At 46.0% G+C, this 17,567-nt stretch overlaps 1 protein-coding gene across 1 annotated transcript in view; it reads left to right on the top strand.

The window, feature by feature from the left end:
• Otoa (otoancorin) overlaps positions 1–17,567 on the top strand; it is an 81,256-nt gene that overhangs the window by 10,906 nt on the left and 52,783 nt on the right. The window contains 8 exon segments of the mRNA NM_001446974.1: positions 2,661–2,752; positions 3,624–3,652; positions 3,745–3,775; positions 3,893–3,920; positions 5,915–6,002; positions 8,537–8,668; positions 11,101–11,336; positions 14,322–14,425. Of these exon segments, the coding sequence (NP_001433903.1) occupies positions 2,662–2,752; positions 3,624–3,652; positions 3,745–3,775; positions 3,893–3,920; positions 5,915–6,002; positions 8,537–8,668; positions 11,101–11,336; positions 14,322–14,425 (739 nt within the window). The 5' untranslated portion in view covers position 2,661.

Genomic DNA, 17,567 nt, shown 5'->3' on the forward strand with positions numbered 1-17,567 from the left:
AAAATAAAATACATCTCCATTGTCCTTCCTAAAATTCTCTTGTGGTCTTTTGCAGCATGGCTTCCCACCATGCCCCAGAGTGTCCCAGGTGCCTCCTGGTGCAGTATATCCTTTTTTTTTTTTTCTTCTTTTTTTTTTTGGAGCTGGGGACCGAACCCAGGGTCTTGCGGTTGCTAGGCAAGCGCTCTACCACTGAGCCAAATCCCCAACCCCTATCCTTTTTTTTTTTAATGTGTGGGTGTGCTCATGCACACATGTAGTGGCCAGAAATTGACATCAGGTTTCCTCAGGCACTCTTCTTACTGCCGAGACAGGCTCTCCCACTTCCTTTGAACCTGGAACTTGCCAAGTCAGCAAAATTGTTTGGCCAGCAAACCTCAGGGATCTTTTGGTCTCTACCTCCCTAGCACAGGGATTACAGCATGTATCACCACTTGTGGTTCTTGGGCTCTGGGGATCTGAACTCAGGGTCTCGTGCTTGTATTACCCATAGAGACACCTCCTCTAGTCCAATTTCTAGGGTTTTTTTCACTCTGCGTATTACAAATATTTGTCCTTTGTTCTTTTTCCTGGGGACTATATGATTTCCTTTCATTTGTGTGATTAAAATTGTTCTACGTTTTGAAATACACACAGATTGACAGGAAATTAAAAATGTGGAACGGAGTCTCCTCACATCTTCTTTGTCTAGTCTCCTCCCACAGTTCCTCTTGTGTAAGCACAGCACAGTATCAATCCATGAGGTGTTGCAGCCTCCAGTGGCCATCCCTGAGGCAGTTCTGCCCTGAGGCGGCTCTGCTTGGTGTCTGAAGAACATTTTCTGCTCTAGCTGTGGGAATTCCCCTGCTCCTGGTCAGGAGCTATACAGCCTTCTGTGGTCCCATTCCTCTCATGAGCAGCCCTTCCTCAGACTTTCTCTGCGCAGTGTGCTCCTCTGCAGGTGCTCTTCCCTGGACGTCCAATTGGCTTTCCTGAGCTCTCATTCTGCCTCTCCAGCTTGCCTTATGGGCTGAGACTCAGGAGGTAGCAGGAGTGGTCCTGGGCTCAGGTTGTCTGCATCTCCTCTCCAAGAGACCTTGGTTTCTGATTCCTGCTTTCAGGATCCTGAAACCATTTGTCACATATTTTGGTTGGTCTTCTAACTCCCTAAGGTGGTAGTTTAACTTTTTTGTTTTGTTTTGTTTTTTTGAGACAGGGTTTCTCTGTATAGCTCTGGCATCCTGGAACTCATTCTATAGAGCAGGCTGACCTCGAACTCACAGAAAGAGAATGGCCTGCCTTTGCCTCCCAAGTGCTGGGATTAAAGCCACCATTGCCTGGCTGGGTTTAACTTTTTTATTGCTGAGTGGTGAGTGGTGATCCGTTGATTCCTTTGAGTGGCTATGCTGTCTTTAACTCTCCACCTGTTGGACATTTGGGTTGTTCTCATATTTAACTGTTACAAATAAGGCTGAGCCCATCTTTGCATCCACGTGTTTCCACTTTCCTTGGCAAAACCCCAGATCTGCATTCCTTTTTCCCTCCCTCCCTCCCTCCCTCCCTCCCTCCCTCCCTCCCTCCCTCCCTCCCTCCCTCCTTTCTTTCTTTCTTTCTTTCTTTCTTTCTTTCTTTCTTTCTTTCTTTCTTTCTTTCTTTCTTCCTCTCCTTTTTTGGAGACAGGCTGCCCCTGAACTTGCTAGGTAGCTGAAGATAACCTTGAGTCTCTGATTTTCTAGCCTTTCCTTCCTGAGTGCTGGGATCACAGGTGTGTGCCTCCAATGCCAAGTTTATGATGCTTGAGATAGAACTTAGAGCATTATGCATGCTATGCAAACTCTCTACCAACAAAACCACATCCCCCCAGCCCCGAAATTCCTTGATCATAGAGTACCAAGTGTGTAATGTTATAAAGCCCTGCAGTTTTCCAACCACAGCACAGCCGACATTCGGTGTTGCCAGTCTGCCTCTTTGAGTCACTTTAATGACTGTGTGTGTGTGGAGGGATCGCATTGTGGATTTATTTTATGCTATGTTTTATCCTGGGGATAATGGAAAGAAAGGTGACATGCACAGATTTAAATTCTGAAAACAACCATCTGTCTTGCCTGCTTATTAAAAACCCACAAATGGTGCTTGCTTTGAGCAGAGCCCTGTTGGAAGTGACTCACGTTTTGTGCGTGTATTGGACACTTTTTTTTCTTTTTTCTTTTTTTTTTTTTGTCTTTTTTCTTTTTTTCGGAGCTGGGGACCGAACCCAGGGCCTTGTGCTTGCTAGGCAAGCGCTCTACCACTGAGCTAAATCCCTGTATTGGACACTTTTATATCTATTTTAAGAAGTTCAACTCTGTTTTCTGTTTGACCTGTTTTCTGACCGGATTGTAGGACTTCTTACATTCTGCATCTGAAGCTCATGTGAGAGATGGTGGAGTGAGTGCTTTGAAACACTCTTCTCTTCTGGGTGCTGTGGAACAGGGGTGGTGATAAGCATAGAAATGGGGTGTTGAGGTCACTGGGAGAGTGAGGAACATGTCTTAGACATAGCCTGGAATCAGTACATTATTTAAAATGTTTTTGAGGAATTTGGTGTCTGCATGGCCCCTTTGCTCCAGAATATTCTTCAATATATTTTTAAGAAGAAAACGAAACCTGGATCACCTCTGTGCTTGACTTAACTGCAGGAGGATGTCTCAGGAACCTAGGATGTACTCCCTTCTCCTGGTCCTCTTCCTGAGCCATGGAGGTGCATGTCAGAGAGAGCCAAGCTCCAGGCAGGGTAAGTCTTGAGGAGAAAGACACGCACAGCTTTCACGGCTTCTACATATTTTAGGGGATGTAGCTGAATATGTCAGTTTGGGGTTATGATGTATTCTGGTGGGGGTGGAGAGTGTTTGCCTTGTCTGTGGGTTTGTGTAGGGCTTTGGGGATAGTATACGTGGTTTGTTTTGTTTTCTATGAGTGTGTATTATTTGTCTAAATAAGTTCATTATGACATTTTCATACCTGCACATGATATACTTCAGGGGAATTCACCCTATTCCCTCATTCCCCACAAGTCCAGTAGATCCCACACATGAGGGAAACGGCAGCGACTGTCTTCCTGAGTCTGACCCATGTTGATTAACGTGCTGATCTCCAGTTCCAATGTTTCTCCTGTGAATGACATAACTTCATTCTTCTTTATGGTCATATAATGCTCCATTGGGTGTGCAGACCACATTTTCCTCACCAGTATTTTGTTGATGGATTTCCGGGATGGCCCCACATCCTGGTAATTGTGAATATTGCCACACTGAACACATATGCGCAGATATCTCTGTGGGATGCTGCCTTAGCTGTCTGTGCTGCCTTAGCTGCCTCTGTGTGACACAGAGTACGTCATACAGTAGTTCTACCAAGATTTTTTGGGCCACCTCTTTCCTGATTTCCACAGTGTCTAGACAAACTGACACTCTCAGTGGCAGTTTAAAGGTTCTTGAGTCGGGGGTCATAAACCAAGGTTTTCTCACACTGGCCATAGTTCTTGCAATGATTACACTCATGAAGGCCTTCGTGGCTTTTGTGGGGCTCCTGTGGTAGCCACGTTCGCCTTTGTGAAGGTCGTACTGCTCGGGGGTCTAGTCACGTATCCAACGGCTTTCTTGCAGATTTACATCCATTGTTGCAGAAAATGGCGGTGAGTGCTCCAGTTTTATTTTAATCAAAATCCCCTCCACCAGCGCTGCCAAATTTGCATGTTATACTTGATGTTATCTCTCTGCCTTTTAGGAAGAAATAATAGAGGGAAGCTATCTGAATGGTAATGTCCCCGCTCTGTCCCCATGTGTACCTTCTGAGACCTTCAAACAGAATATGGATGTGGTGTCTGTGGAGTGATTCTGTTTAAAGCTGTCTCTCCATTTTGTCCCCACTGTAGCGTTACTGGATCTCGCACTGTTTGAAAGGTAATCTGCCTCGGGGGAGAGGGGATGGGGGGGGGAGGGAATGGAGTGTTTTCCTAAAAACTGTTAGTTAGATGGAGCTTCCTATTTGAGAAAAATAGTATGTGCTATTGCAAAGAGCACCAACCAATGTACACTGATTTAGTTGACACTTGCTTCTGGAACACTACTCCTCCAGTGGCGGAGCTTAAGACCAAGGTGCCTGAAGGGCTCCTGAGGAGGCGACATCATTCCCAGTGCTGGTGCAGAGAAATAGATCTGTGTTTACTACATCCCTCAGGCTGGGGCTGCCCCTCAGGCTGGGGCCACTTATTATCCTTTTGGGTAGAATAATGAAGCAGGGCCTTGGGGAGAGTGAATGGAGGCTACATAGCTGGGGAGGGGCAGAGCTGGAGTGTGACCCTCCATCAGGCTCTGGGGCCAGCTGCCACCACTGTCCTGCTCTGGGCTGCTCAGGTCTATGTGAGAGACTGGAGAGGTGGGGTGCTGTGGCAGTGTGGCAGAAAGAAAGTTGTCAACATTAAATCTTACTATGCATTCTATAAAGGAGAGAAAATGGGGGCCTCCGGTCCCTTGCAGAGACAACCAGTCCCATCTAGGTGAGAGGCAAACATCCCTCTGTCATGAGGATTCCAATGGGAGGCTTTAGATATGTTCTCTCAGGCTACAGTTTTATTTGTTTACATATTATATACCCATCCATCCATCTGTTTATCTACAACTAAAAAAGAGGTCATAAAGAAAAACTGTTTGTATCAGAGGGTGGAGGTATGTGTCTTTAATCCCAGTGCTCAGGAGGCAGAGACAGGTGAATCTCTGAGTTTGAGGCCAGCCTGGTCTACAGAGTGAGTTCCAGAACAACCAGGACTACACAGAGAACCCTGTCTTGAAAAACAAAGCAACAAGAACAAGAGCAAGAACAAAGCTCTTCGAGGGGCTGGGAGATGGCTCAGGCAGTAAAGGGCTTGTCTCACAAGCATGGCAACCTGAGTTTGACCCCCCCAGAGCCTGCATACAAGTTTTGGACATGGTGGCACATGCTGGTAATTCCAGTGCTGATGCAATACAGACCTGGAATTCCAAGGATTCGCTGCCAGCCAGTCTAGCTGAATTAGTGAACTCTTGGCCAATGAGAGACCACGTCTCAATGATGCTTGAGGTTGTCTTCAAGCAATTATCATGTAAAACACACACCCCTCTATACATACAATACATACCTGTATACACCTACATACATACATACCAGTATATGTACACACACCTATATATGCACACACATATATATACACACACCTATATATGCACACACTTATATACACACACACTTATGCACACATACACCTATATATACACACACCTATATACACACACCTATATATGCACACACATATATATACACACACACCTATATATGCACACACTTATATACACACACACCTATGCACACATACACCTATATATACACACACCTATATGCACACACCTATATACACACACACCTATGCACACACACCTATATATGCACACACATATATATAGACACACCTATATATGCACACACTTATATACACACACACTTATGCACACATACACCTATATATACACACACACCTATATATGCACACACCTATATACACACACCTATGCACACACCTGTATACCCATACACACACATACAGACCTACATACACATACATACCCCTGTATACACACAACTCTGTATATACATGTACCCCACCTGTAAATACACATATATGCATACATACATACATATACACACACCTGTATACACACACACACACACACACTCACACACACATTTATGAATACACCTCCTCCCGTGTTGTCAGGTGGAGGCACCTCTTACATCTCAGCCTCAAGTTCCCTAGCATCCTGGCCCACTCCCACTCCTATCTGAGCCCCAGGACACACAGCCAGCACAAACGTTTGCAGAGGACCTGGACATTGACCTTTCTCCCATCTGTCTTTGCTTGAAGCTCCCATGTCTGGACTGCCGACCTGTCCCACAGAGTCCTTGCCTATCTGAACTCACGGAACGTGGCCTTCACCATTCCCAGCCTGCAGGTGTGTATGTGACACAGGTTCCTACATTCTATTGGTCACATCAGTGCACATCAGTTGTGCACTGAGTGGGAACTGGAGGGACTTTGCTGATAAAAGAACGACAGGAGTGTATTGCACTTTTCTATTACTGTAGCAAAATCCACAAGGCAGGAGAGAGTTTTGGGTTGAAGGGAGGGTCAGTAGTTAAGAGTGCTTGCTGCTCAGTCATGAGGACAAGAGTTCAGATCCCAGCAGCTATGGTGGTGATCCACAAATACCTGGATTCCGTAGTCAAGGGATCTTCCGACCTCTGCAGGTGTCTCTACACACATGCACACACAACACAAGTAAAATTAATCTTTTTTAAAAAGAAGGACTTTAATCTTCTCCATAGTTTAGGGGGCAACAACCCCTCAGTATAATGCTGGTTCCTGCAAAGGCATGGCTGGTGTCTAACCTTGATAGATGGCATTAAACGGTGAGGACACCTGTGAGAGGGAAGGATAACATGGGGACACGGGAGTCTGGGGCAGGGATCATGGTGAAGCTCACTTTACTCCTCTCCTAGGAACTAACCAGTGTCTCATGGGAACTGCCTCAGTTCCTTCCATGGGCCATGTCCCTATCGCCTCCCACAAGGTTCTACTTCTTAAAGATGGCATTGCCTCTTAATGTCACCTCCCTGGGAACTGAACTCCTGATGAATGAGCCTTGGGAAATAAACCACACCCAGCATGCATTGCTTGTTGGTAACAGCAGTGGACATTTGTCGAGAGCATCAGAAGGGCACAGTGTGTGTGTGTGTGTGTGTGTGTGTGTGTGTGTGAGTGTGTGTGTGTGTGTGCGCGAGCGTGTGTGCATGCGTGTTGTTTGGGCATGGCTGGTAGCACACAAAGATAACTTGAGAACAGCATGTGAGACCCAGGATGCTATTTCAGTGCTCAATCACCATTACTTTGTTTAGAAAACAAAACATCATGGGCTAATGAGTTCATGAACAGCATAGTCCTTTGTTATTTCTTGTTTTAATAAAGACAGAAGTATTAACAAACATTCACACCAGAACTGCACCCAGAGGGCTTCTCGATCACTGTCTGTTTGCTCACCCACCAGCTGGAGGGGCCGTTGGGCCCCCATTGCATCTGCGTTCCTCTCTCCTAGCAATGCACTTGGCAGTAAGGAGCGGCCCCCGTCTCTCTGACGGTAGGGTTTCCCATAGCGGCCGTGTATTGCTGCTACACACCAATCTTCACTCAGCATCTCTACAGTTGGCAGGTTGGCACAGTTGTAGACACCGAGAATGAGGTGGGGAACTAGACGTTACTCCCACTGTTCTGAGGTAGAGACAGACGCGAAGTAAATAACTCGTTAGGAGGAGAGAAACATGACAGGCTCTACTGAGCACTTCTGCGCTAGGCACCACCGAGAAAGCCAGAGACATTTCTTCCTCACAACGCTCCACGCGGTGGGCACTGTTTTCCAGATGTGAGTTCCAAGGCCCAGAATGTAGGCTTGCTAACTTAGCAAATACAAATACAGGATGTGTGGGCACTAGAGGTGCAGCTCAGCTGCTAGTGTGCTTGCCTAGCGTTAGTAAAGCGCTGAGCTTGATGCCCTGAACAGCAGGAAATGGGCGTGGCACGAACCCGTGATCTCAGAGCTAGGGAGGTGGAGACCGAAGAATCCCGAGTTTAAAATCATGCTTGGCTGCACAGTGATTTTGGAAGCAGCTGGGGTTACATGAAACCCAGGGTCTCAAAGACAAAGCACAACACTTAAACATACGATCTGTAATTTAATTAAACGGAAGCTCAAGTAAGTGTGGACCTGAAGATTTGCATAGATGTTATCTGTCCTTTATATGCAGCGTTTGCCCACGGGCATTATTTCACACTGCCCTCCCAGAGCATATTTGTGTAAGGGATATTTCAGAAACTGAGGCAGGGCATACAACTGTAACCCCAGCACCTGGGAAGTCGAGACAAGTGGATTGTGGACTTAGGGCCAGCCTGGACTACATAGTGAGATTGCCGTCCCTAAAGCTGAACAACGGCAGCAACAAGATCCAAAAGCTCCTAAATAAAAAAGAAAGTAAGTCCAAAGGTGGCAGAGGGGAGGCTTGCAGGAGAGGCTGGTGGCCTGATGGGGCACTGCAGACAGTCGGTTCATTCTGCCTGGGTTTTCTCCTGTGCTTAGTTAGCACTAGGGTTTGAATGGTAGGAAACCAGAGATACTTAGCTTCCTTGCAGAGGTGGGCCACCTAGGACAAGGACAGGGCAGACCACGGAATTGTGAAATCAGGCTGACCACCGGAGGGGGGATAGCACGCCCAGCATTGTCCGTTCTTTGCATTTCCTAAGCGAACTTGGAAATCTGGATTTCGTAAAGAATCCCCCAACTTTATAGCCTTAGGAACCACTAAAACCCTCATATTCCGGCTGCCTGCAAGCTGGTGGGCTCTGCAGGGCGGCAAGGGAAACCCGCTGGGCTGCTGGCCTTGGTGCTGACCCACTCCTCAGTCTTCTGTCCTCAATGACTGACTCTCCCACGCCCAGGCAGTCATGGAAACCCATCTGGAACAGTATCTGTACCAACCGCAGAAGCTGCTGGAGGACCTGAGGGCCACTGATGCTCAGCAGTTCCACACCGCCATGAAATGCCTTCTGGAAGACAAGTGGGGCCACCTGGTAAGGCTCGCCTGGCAACTCCCCACGAGGAGTAGCAGGGCAGTTGACATATGCTGGGCCATTTTTGACAGCTTCCTCTTTTCTCCATCACCACTCTAGTTTGGGACTTTAGGACCTGGCTTTTTCCCTTTATTTCTCCATGTTACATTGTTTCTACTCTTTTTTTCATTGTTTCTACTCTTAAGAGCACTAAGGATACTAAGGGTCTTCTAACCCTTTGTAAGAGTCTGAGGATGATTGCTGTGGTAAGGGGAATAAAGAAAGAATTGTCCCTGTCCTTAAGGTTACCCAGCAACCCTGACACTCAAGTTTGAAACCTAACACTATGTATGGTGCACATACATAGACACAGAGAAAACTCTTATACACATTAAGATAAAAACAAACTAATCTTTAGAAAAAGGAGGAGGGGGAGAGTAGGAGGAGGTGGGAGGAGGAGAAGAAGAGGAGAAAGAGGAATTAGAAGAAGGGTTCTCAACTCCATTTTGGAACAGTGATTCATATATATGCAGCTCTCTAAAATAAATGGACACTAACCCTCAGCTTTGGAGCCTCAGGGCATTCTGGGGCTTGGGGATCTTGCTGTCTGTGCCTTTTGCGTGTCACTAAACTTGTTTTGTAGTCATTGTCAGCTGCTGCTTGCCTTCGTCCTGAGCTATATCACGACTAAGCCACCTCTCCAGTGCTGAAATGTTGATTCTTATTATTTTGATTCACACAGGGTTTGGGAGGACTTAAACACTTTAATAGTTATATACTTATTTTTTATTTAATTATTTTGGTAGTGCTAGGTATCAGACCTAGGGCCTCAGGAGTGCTAGGCTAACTATGTCCCTAAATCCTAATCTGTCTTACTTTAATATTAGTTATTAAAACATAATAGCCACTAGTTCAGTATGAATAGATTTCATTAGAAATGAACATCAGGCTTTAAAAATGATTCCATTTAAAATCTTATAAAGATACATTGTAATGTTTATTGAGGCTTTTCTACATATGAGATATTTTTCTAAGGGAATGACCAGCAAGAGACAAGTGAGGAAAAATATAAGGTTCGTAGGCCACACTTCCCCCAGTCACAATTAATTAATTCTGATATTAGGTATGGGTATGTGCCAATAAAACTTTATTTATAAAACCAAGTGGTGGGCCAGATCACCTGTTTGTCATTGTTTTAAGGGTTTAGCATTCCTGGATTAATTTAATCTTCTCCACAGCATTCTTAAGCAAGGTTAAGAAGACTATTACCACTTAAAGCCAGGCTTGCTGGCTAATGCCTGCAGTCCCCAAACTCAACTCAGGAGGCTGAGGCAGGAAGAGATTTTGACATCATTCTGGGCTACATAGAAAGTTTCAATCCAGTCTGGACTACAGAAGTTCATTCTCTCTCCCTCTCCCTCTCCCTCTCAAATACACACACACACACACACACACACACACACACACACACACACACACACACACAAGGGAAAGATAGACTGAAGGTTTAACATGCAGAACATAATAACCTCTAGTGGCACAGCTTAGAAAACTGAACCTGAGGTTGGAAAATGGGTTCTTGCCTGGAGAAGCCAAGGGCCTATCAGAGTGATGTTTTAAACAACCTGTAAAACAAATCACAGGCCACAAAGGAAGACAGTTCTCTTGAAGAGCACTTCCAGAAAGGCCCAGGATAAACACAGAGGTAAACTGTGTTTCTTTAACAGACCCACTAATAGAACTCAGCAGTGGGTCTAGTGACTTCTGGAACTCTCAACAGGCATTGACCAGAAAGATGTCAAGATGTCTGCAGTGACCGTAGTGCATTGTGAAAATGCCCATGATTTCTGTTGTGACAAAAGGTCTGCTTTGGCTGCAGAGCCTGGTGCCTGTGCTCACCCTTGACCACAAGTCAGTTCTGTGCTAATGACAGTGAAGGTGTGACAGTCATGAGCCAAGCCACCTAGGCTTAGGAAGAGCCTAAGGTGATAGAAACTTCTAGAAGTTTCCCCCTAGCAGCAGAGTATGAAACTCTGACCCTGAAATTCTTCATGCTTCCAGTGCTGTTGAGTCAACAGGCAGCTGTCATGTGACTAGCATGGTTTGGATATGGAATGCGCTCCATAAGCTCATGGTGGTCCCCAGCTGGTGGGTCTATTTTGCAAGATGTGGTGAAAATTTTAGGAGATGGGCCTTATTGCAGATAGTAGGTCTGGAGGAGGAGCAGGTTTTGAAGATTATGAATGGTTACTTCCAGTTCCCTGTTTTCTGTCAACAATGCCATCTACAAGTTCCCACCCCTGTCATGTTCTGCTTAAGCACATGGGACCGAGTGACCATGAACCAATCCCCCTGAAACCAGGACACCAGATAGACATTTCTCTTTCACATTGTATTCTCCTGTACTCTGGAGAACACAGCTACAGTGGCTCTATTTTCTCTCATTCCTTCAGGACTTGGAGGACATCGTCATCAACTTGGGAGACATTCGGGACGAGGCCCTTCAGAGCCCTGGTGTGAACCGCAGCCTGTTTCTCATCACACTGGAACGGTGTTTCCAGGTGCTGAATGCCTTGGAGTGTGTAGAGGTCCTGGGCAAGGTGCTCAGAGGGTCCTCCGGCAGCTTCCTGCAGCCAGACATCACAGACAGGCTACCCCAGGACCTGCACGAAGATGCCTTTAAGAACCTGTAAGTCTTTTCCTTTGAACTCTTAGTTCTGTAGGCTGCTCAGGGGCTGCCGTGAGGATTCAGGGAGGTTAGCATCCAATGAGGTGGTGGCACAGGGGGACATGCAGAGCTGAAGCAGAGCTGAGAGATGCTTTGATTAAATCTGTCCTCTCTCTCAATTGTAGTCATCTGAAAACTGTTCTCGTTTTGGCCACATCTGTTTACCACCTGCCCTGTGGTCTCTTTTGTGAGTTTCTTTACTATTCTTTGCCCTTTCCACTTAAGAAAGCCTGGGGAATGGCTCCGTGGTAAAGCATTTGCTGTGCAAACACAGGGACCAGAGTTTGGATTGCCAGAGTTCATGTAAACGGCAGGTGGCTGTGTCAGCTTGCCTGTACTTCCAGCCTGGGAAGGCAAAAACAGGACCTCCCCAGAACAAACTAGCTAGGGAGCCTAGCCTTGTCAACAGGTTCTGGGCTTGGTTGAGAGACTCTGCCTTGCGATAAAGTGGAAAAGCAAGCAACGAATATTCCTAACATCATCATTAGCCTCCATAGGGGCACACATGTGCACCCACACACATGCAAACAGACATGTGCCACACACGTAAATACATGGAAAAAAATTAAAGAAAATTTGGCTTCATTTCCACGAATGAAAAGTCAGTAATTTTGCTTTAAGTAAAATAATCTTAAAGCATACTGGAAACCAGTGCCACAATGTCCTCATTACCTACATTGGTCTCCTGGGCATCTTGGTCAGCTGTTGGCTGGGTACCTTGGACAACAGACGTGTATCTCTGGTGGCTGGGACTTCCAAGGTCAAAGCATGGCAGGTTTGGTACCTTTCTCCTTTCTGATTCATAGGAGTATCTTCTTGCCATGTTCTCTCATGGCAGAAGGGTTGCAAGAGCTCTCTGGAGTCTCTTAGCCTGGGACATGGAGTCCAGTCATGAGGGCTCTGCCTCCTGATTCTGGGGGCTTAGACTCCTGACCCTGAGCTGACTCACCCCAGGTTTTCTCTTCCCATCTTACTCTACCTACCTACCTACCATCCCTTTTATCTTCTTTACGAGTAGGAAATTTAAGGGTGGAGACTGACTGACTCCCCCTAGGGCGGTCACATTTTGAGGAATGGGGAACAGCATTTTGCTGTTGTTGGGAAAGCTTTCTCTTAAATGATGCTTACCACTTTGTTTGTGTGCGTGTGTGTTTGTGTGTGTGTGTGCGTTCCCATTTTCCTTACTTTTCAACTATTCTTGCTCTTAAAAAACAAAACAAGGTGCTAGAGACAGGGCACAGTGGTTAAGAGCATTTGCTGCTCTTGCAGAGGACCTGAGTTTGGTTCCCAGTCTCTGCGTCCAGTGGCTCACATCCACCCATGACTCCAGGTTGAGGGAACCCGAGGCCCTCTTCTGGCCTCTGCTGCCACTGCACACATGTGATACACATACAGTTAAGCAGTCACACACACAATAAAATAAAAATTGAAACAAAAAGCCAAGGGGAAGGAAAGAAAGAGATAGAACAATACAAAGACAACATTGTGTGTGGGTTAACGGCAAACTTGTATATGCACATATAGAATGACTGGAAAGGGGGCTGCTGGGAAAGCTCCTTAGGAAAGGTGGATGAATCGTTGACATGGTAGGTTGTACTCATGGTGTGGGTGTGAGCAGAGGAAGGCTCCCAGGACACAGAGGTCTAGAAGGTTTTCAAGATGAGCAGGAAGGTTGGGCAGTGCCAGAGGCAACCAAATGGCACGTCCTGTTTGTACCAACTAGGACTTCTGGGTTGGGTGAGATAATGGTGATGGAGCCAAGGGTACAGCAGTGGCAGATCAGACTGCAGTGGCTTAGAAAGTGACCAGACCACTTCATATCAGCAGGGGTTATTTATCAAGGCACCAGAGACCAACTGGTGCTGACCACAATTAGAGAAATCAGAGGTGGACTGTGGCAATGTTGGGAACACACTGTGGGGCACAGTTGCTGTGGAGACAATGGGTACCTCCTTAAGGAGCTAAACAGGAGGAGGGGGTGTGCAGCTCACTGGAGAGCACACCCACTGCATGTGTGAGCTTTAGGTTCAATTCCAAGCAGCAACAAAACAGAGAAGCAAGACAAAAGGTGAACACAATCTAAATGTCTGTTGCTGATGCCTGGAGGACCGAAATGCAGTCTGCCCATATAGTGGAATATTGTTTATTCATGAAAAGGAATTGATGGTGCATGGTTCATATGTCAGCCTTGAAAACATCCTGTGAGTGCAAGAAGCAAGACCCAGAAATGACGTATGGCATGACCCCACTTATATACAGTATCCGGAACAGGCAAATCCATAGAGAGGAAGTGGATTGGTGGCTTCCAGGAGCTGGGGAGCCAGGGTTGAGGGGTGGCAGTTAAGGGGATGGAGTTCCTTCGTAAGCTGCTGGGAATGATGATGAGGGTGGGCTTTAGTGAATTCCAGATGTAATCAAGTTGACAGCCAAGAGCAGCCATCACACACCCACTCTCAGACTATACATATGTAAAAGTCAGAAGCTAAACTCTGTGCATGCTGTGTTTGGAGCTTGAGTTAGCTCACATAAGACCATACTTTCTAGTTTCATCTACTCTTGAAAGTATCATGACTTCATTTTCTTGAGACATGGTTTTATGCAGCCAAGGCTGGCCTCAAAATTGCTGTGAATCCAAGGCTGACCTTGAATGCACTCTCCTGATATTCTGCTTTTGGGAGTGCTGGTGAATTGTATACTTTAAATAGGTGCGATATAGGGCCTGTAAACTATATCTCAAAAAAGCTATTACACACACTAAAGGAACTAAGAGCTGAGGAAGCAGAGGCAGGACCTACAGGATTCTCTTTGGAAAACAGTCAAATATGGCAAAGGCATGTGGAGGGTTTCAGCGTGGCAGCCCTGGGTACAGTGCTCTCACAGCTCCTTCGGGGTGGATGGGCGTCCACCTGTGTATCATTAATAGACACCTGTGCCCCTGTGTCTTAGGTCTGCAGTGTTCAAAGATCTCTATGACCAGACTTCAGCTCACACCCAGAGAGCTCTCTACTCATGGATGACGGGGATCCTGAGGACACCTTTCAACGTCACTGGTGAGTCCTGCCTGCCAGGGGATGGGGGTCGGTTGGAGTAACTTCTAGGGGAATTACACCCTCCAGAAGGTGCTCCATGTCCTCAGTCTGGGTCGCTTTCATTGCTTTTATGAGTTCCATTCCATCAGCCTGATCCTCAAATGTTCACATTTCTGAAATGTCTGTCTTACAAGTAGCTGTTGCATGTCTTTGTTCTGTGGTAGCTTACTTTTGATAAGAGTCTCCAGAGTAGGCTCTCTATGTGTGAAGTGTTCAAAATCTGTGTAAAATGTGTGCATTAGAGTGAGATAAGATAGTTTTGGTTAGAAAATTTTCTGTTGGTTCTTGGCAACCAAAGCAAAGGTTCCTTGGGGTGCACTGAGGTGCTTTTATTTGACTCACACATTGTGTGTGTGTGTGTGTGTGTGTGTGTGTGTGTGTGTGTGTGTGCATGTGTATGTCTCTGTATGTGTGAGTGTACACATGTTTGTGTGCAGAGATCAGAGGACAACCTAAACTGTTGTACCTCGGGTGATCTCCATCCATTTTGAGACAAGCTCTCTCACTGAGACCTAGGGCTTGCTGGCTAGGTGAGCTTGCTGGCCAGCAAACCCCAGGGATCTGTCTGTCCCATTTCTCCAATGCTGGAATTTCAAGCCTATGCCGTGCCAGGCTTTTTTGCTATTTTATTTGTTTTTGTTTATTTGTTTGTTTGTCTTGTTTTTTGAGACAGAGTCTCACTACGTAGCCTTGACTGGCCTGCAACTCACTATGTAGACCAGGCTGGCCTGGAACTCACTATGTAGATCAGGCTGGCCTCAGACTCATGCAGCTCTATTTTCTTCCACCCCTCTAGTGCTGGGATTAAAGGCACATGCCACCACGCTTGGCCAGTTTTAAAAAAAAAAATGTGTTCTGGGTATTAAACCCAGGTTCCCTTGTTTGTTTGAGGAGCACTTTACTAATGTGCAATCTGTTGTGTGCACTGAGCATGTATAGACTTTTCACTTTTGCTCTCCTCCTGAACAATATAATACAACAGCTATTGGCATAACATGCTCACTGTGTTCAGCATTAAAGGATGCTATAGAGATGATTTAAAGAGTGGGAGGGGGACGTGTGTTGATCACATGCAAATGCTAGCCAATTTATATAAGGGACTAGAATAATCAAGGAGTTGGGCATCTTCATGGGGTCCTAGGCTCCCGGCTCTAGGGTGGTTATGCTTCATGCTACTGCAGAGAGTGAGAGAAGAGAGGGAGAGAGAAAGACAGGGCATCCTGGAGGAAGCTGGTCAAATGATGAGTGTCCTGGGCTCAAGTGAGAACCCACTGCCTCAAAATATAAGAAGGAGATGGATCAAGGAAGACACATTCAGCTGCTGACCTTTACATGTGCATGTACATACACATGTCCACACATATATGACTACTCACACACATACACACCATGTGCACATACCCGTGCCAGAAACGAATAAATATTTTAGCTTATTAAACCTATAGTCAGACACTGACTCTTGAAAGCAGGCATGGATGATGGATGAATGAGGAGGTTTGCATCCTGGTAAAGGCTGTATGGACATTGGTATTTGAGCTAATATAATGTTCATGATTTACCAAAAATTAGTGCTTTTTAATTTCTTTTCAATCATATAAAAACTGTTCTTGGTTTTCAGATTATATAGAAACTGGGTGGCCTGGGTTCATCCCATGGGCTAAGGTTGGCCAGTCTCTGAACTTAGAAATCAGTGAAGACTTCTCTAATGGATGCCATCTGGATTAAGTGCAAGATGAAGGGATTGACCGTATCCTGTGAGGGGAGACATTTGATGGTGAGGGCACATTCAGATGATTTGGAGTGAGAATGAACTCTGTCTCAGAGTATCAGGAAGACACAGAGGAAGCCAACAGAGCAGGAGCAGAGGATGTGCCTTCCTGGAATCAATCTCTGAGACTCCCGTGGGAGCAACTTTAAACAACACATAATCCATGTCTTAAATGATGGGTGAATTCTCTCAGTCTGGCTCCAGTCATGGCTTCTGGTAACCCGAGCCTCGCACCACAGAACCCTGAGGAGGCCACTCAGACCTTTGATGTCAGTTTAGTTAGAAACCAATTTTCCTTCTAGAATCCCCATGTGTGGCAAGATCCATTATTAAATTACAGAGAATTCAAGTTCATTTTTTAAGTCCATGAACTCCCCAGGGTTAATGGGTTGAACTCTGACTATTAAAATACTCCATGCTTGGGGATCGTGGTTCTGAAGGACCACAGCTGCTGTTTTCTAATTGGTTGGGGAAAGGCCAGTTCAGTTTAGATCTTGGCGAATGTGGCAGTCCTTGCGGCCACACTTCTCTTCAATAGACACTCCAGATGTCACTAGTGACATCTACACACTTCACCTGAAAAATGTGTGTGTGTGTTCGTGTGTGTGCGTGTGAGTGATGTGGGTGCATGTGCCCAGGTGTGATGGCTAGAGGTAGCAGACATCAGATGTCTTCCTCAATTACTTCCCACTTTATTACTGTAAGACAGGGTCTCTGAACCTGGAGCTCACTGATTGGCTAGACTAGCTGGCCATTGAGCACTGAGGATCCACTTACATCCTCACTGCTACCACTGGAGTGCTGGGTTACAGATGTATGCTTCTGCGGGGGCTATGGATCCAAACTTGGGTCCTTGTGTTTCTGAGGCAGCATTTTACCAACAGAGTCATCTCTCCAGTCCCCAACCCCCAACCCCCACCTGTCCAACTCCCTAGCTTGAGGAGATAACACGGTTTTGTTTGTTTGTTTTTTGTTTTGTGCATCAGCCCATGAAAATGCTTGATGTGTCCCTCATTCAGACCCTGCCAGGGTACACAGCTCCTAAGCCTTTCTTGTTGACAGATTTCTTGTTGACTTCTTCCCTTTCCCCAAATGCCACCAATACGATGCTGTGTTTAAAGATCTCTACCAAAGGCCTGAGACTGGGCAACCTCTGCCAGTTCCAGCTCATTGAAACTTGAAGTTGGATCCTGGCTGTGATTGTTCTTAAAGCCCTATTGCTATGCCACAGGTGGGGGATTTGAAATACCAGAGCACAGTGACACAGAGTCTCATCTGGAAATTGCCAAGAGAAAGAGGTTATTTCCAGCTAAGGAGATAAAATACAACTCAAGC

Source organism: Rattus norvegicus, chromosome 1 (genome assembly GCF_021556685.1).
Source record: "Rattus norvegicus strain SHRSP/BbbUtx chromosome 1, alternate assembly SHRSP_T2T, whole genome shotgun sequence".
Classification (NCBI taxonomy): domain Eukaryota; kingdom Metazoa; phylum Chordata; class Mammalia; order Rodentia; family Muridae; genus Rattus; species Rattus norvegicus.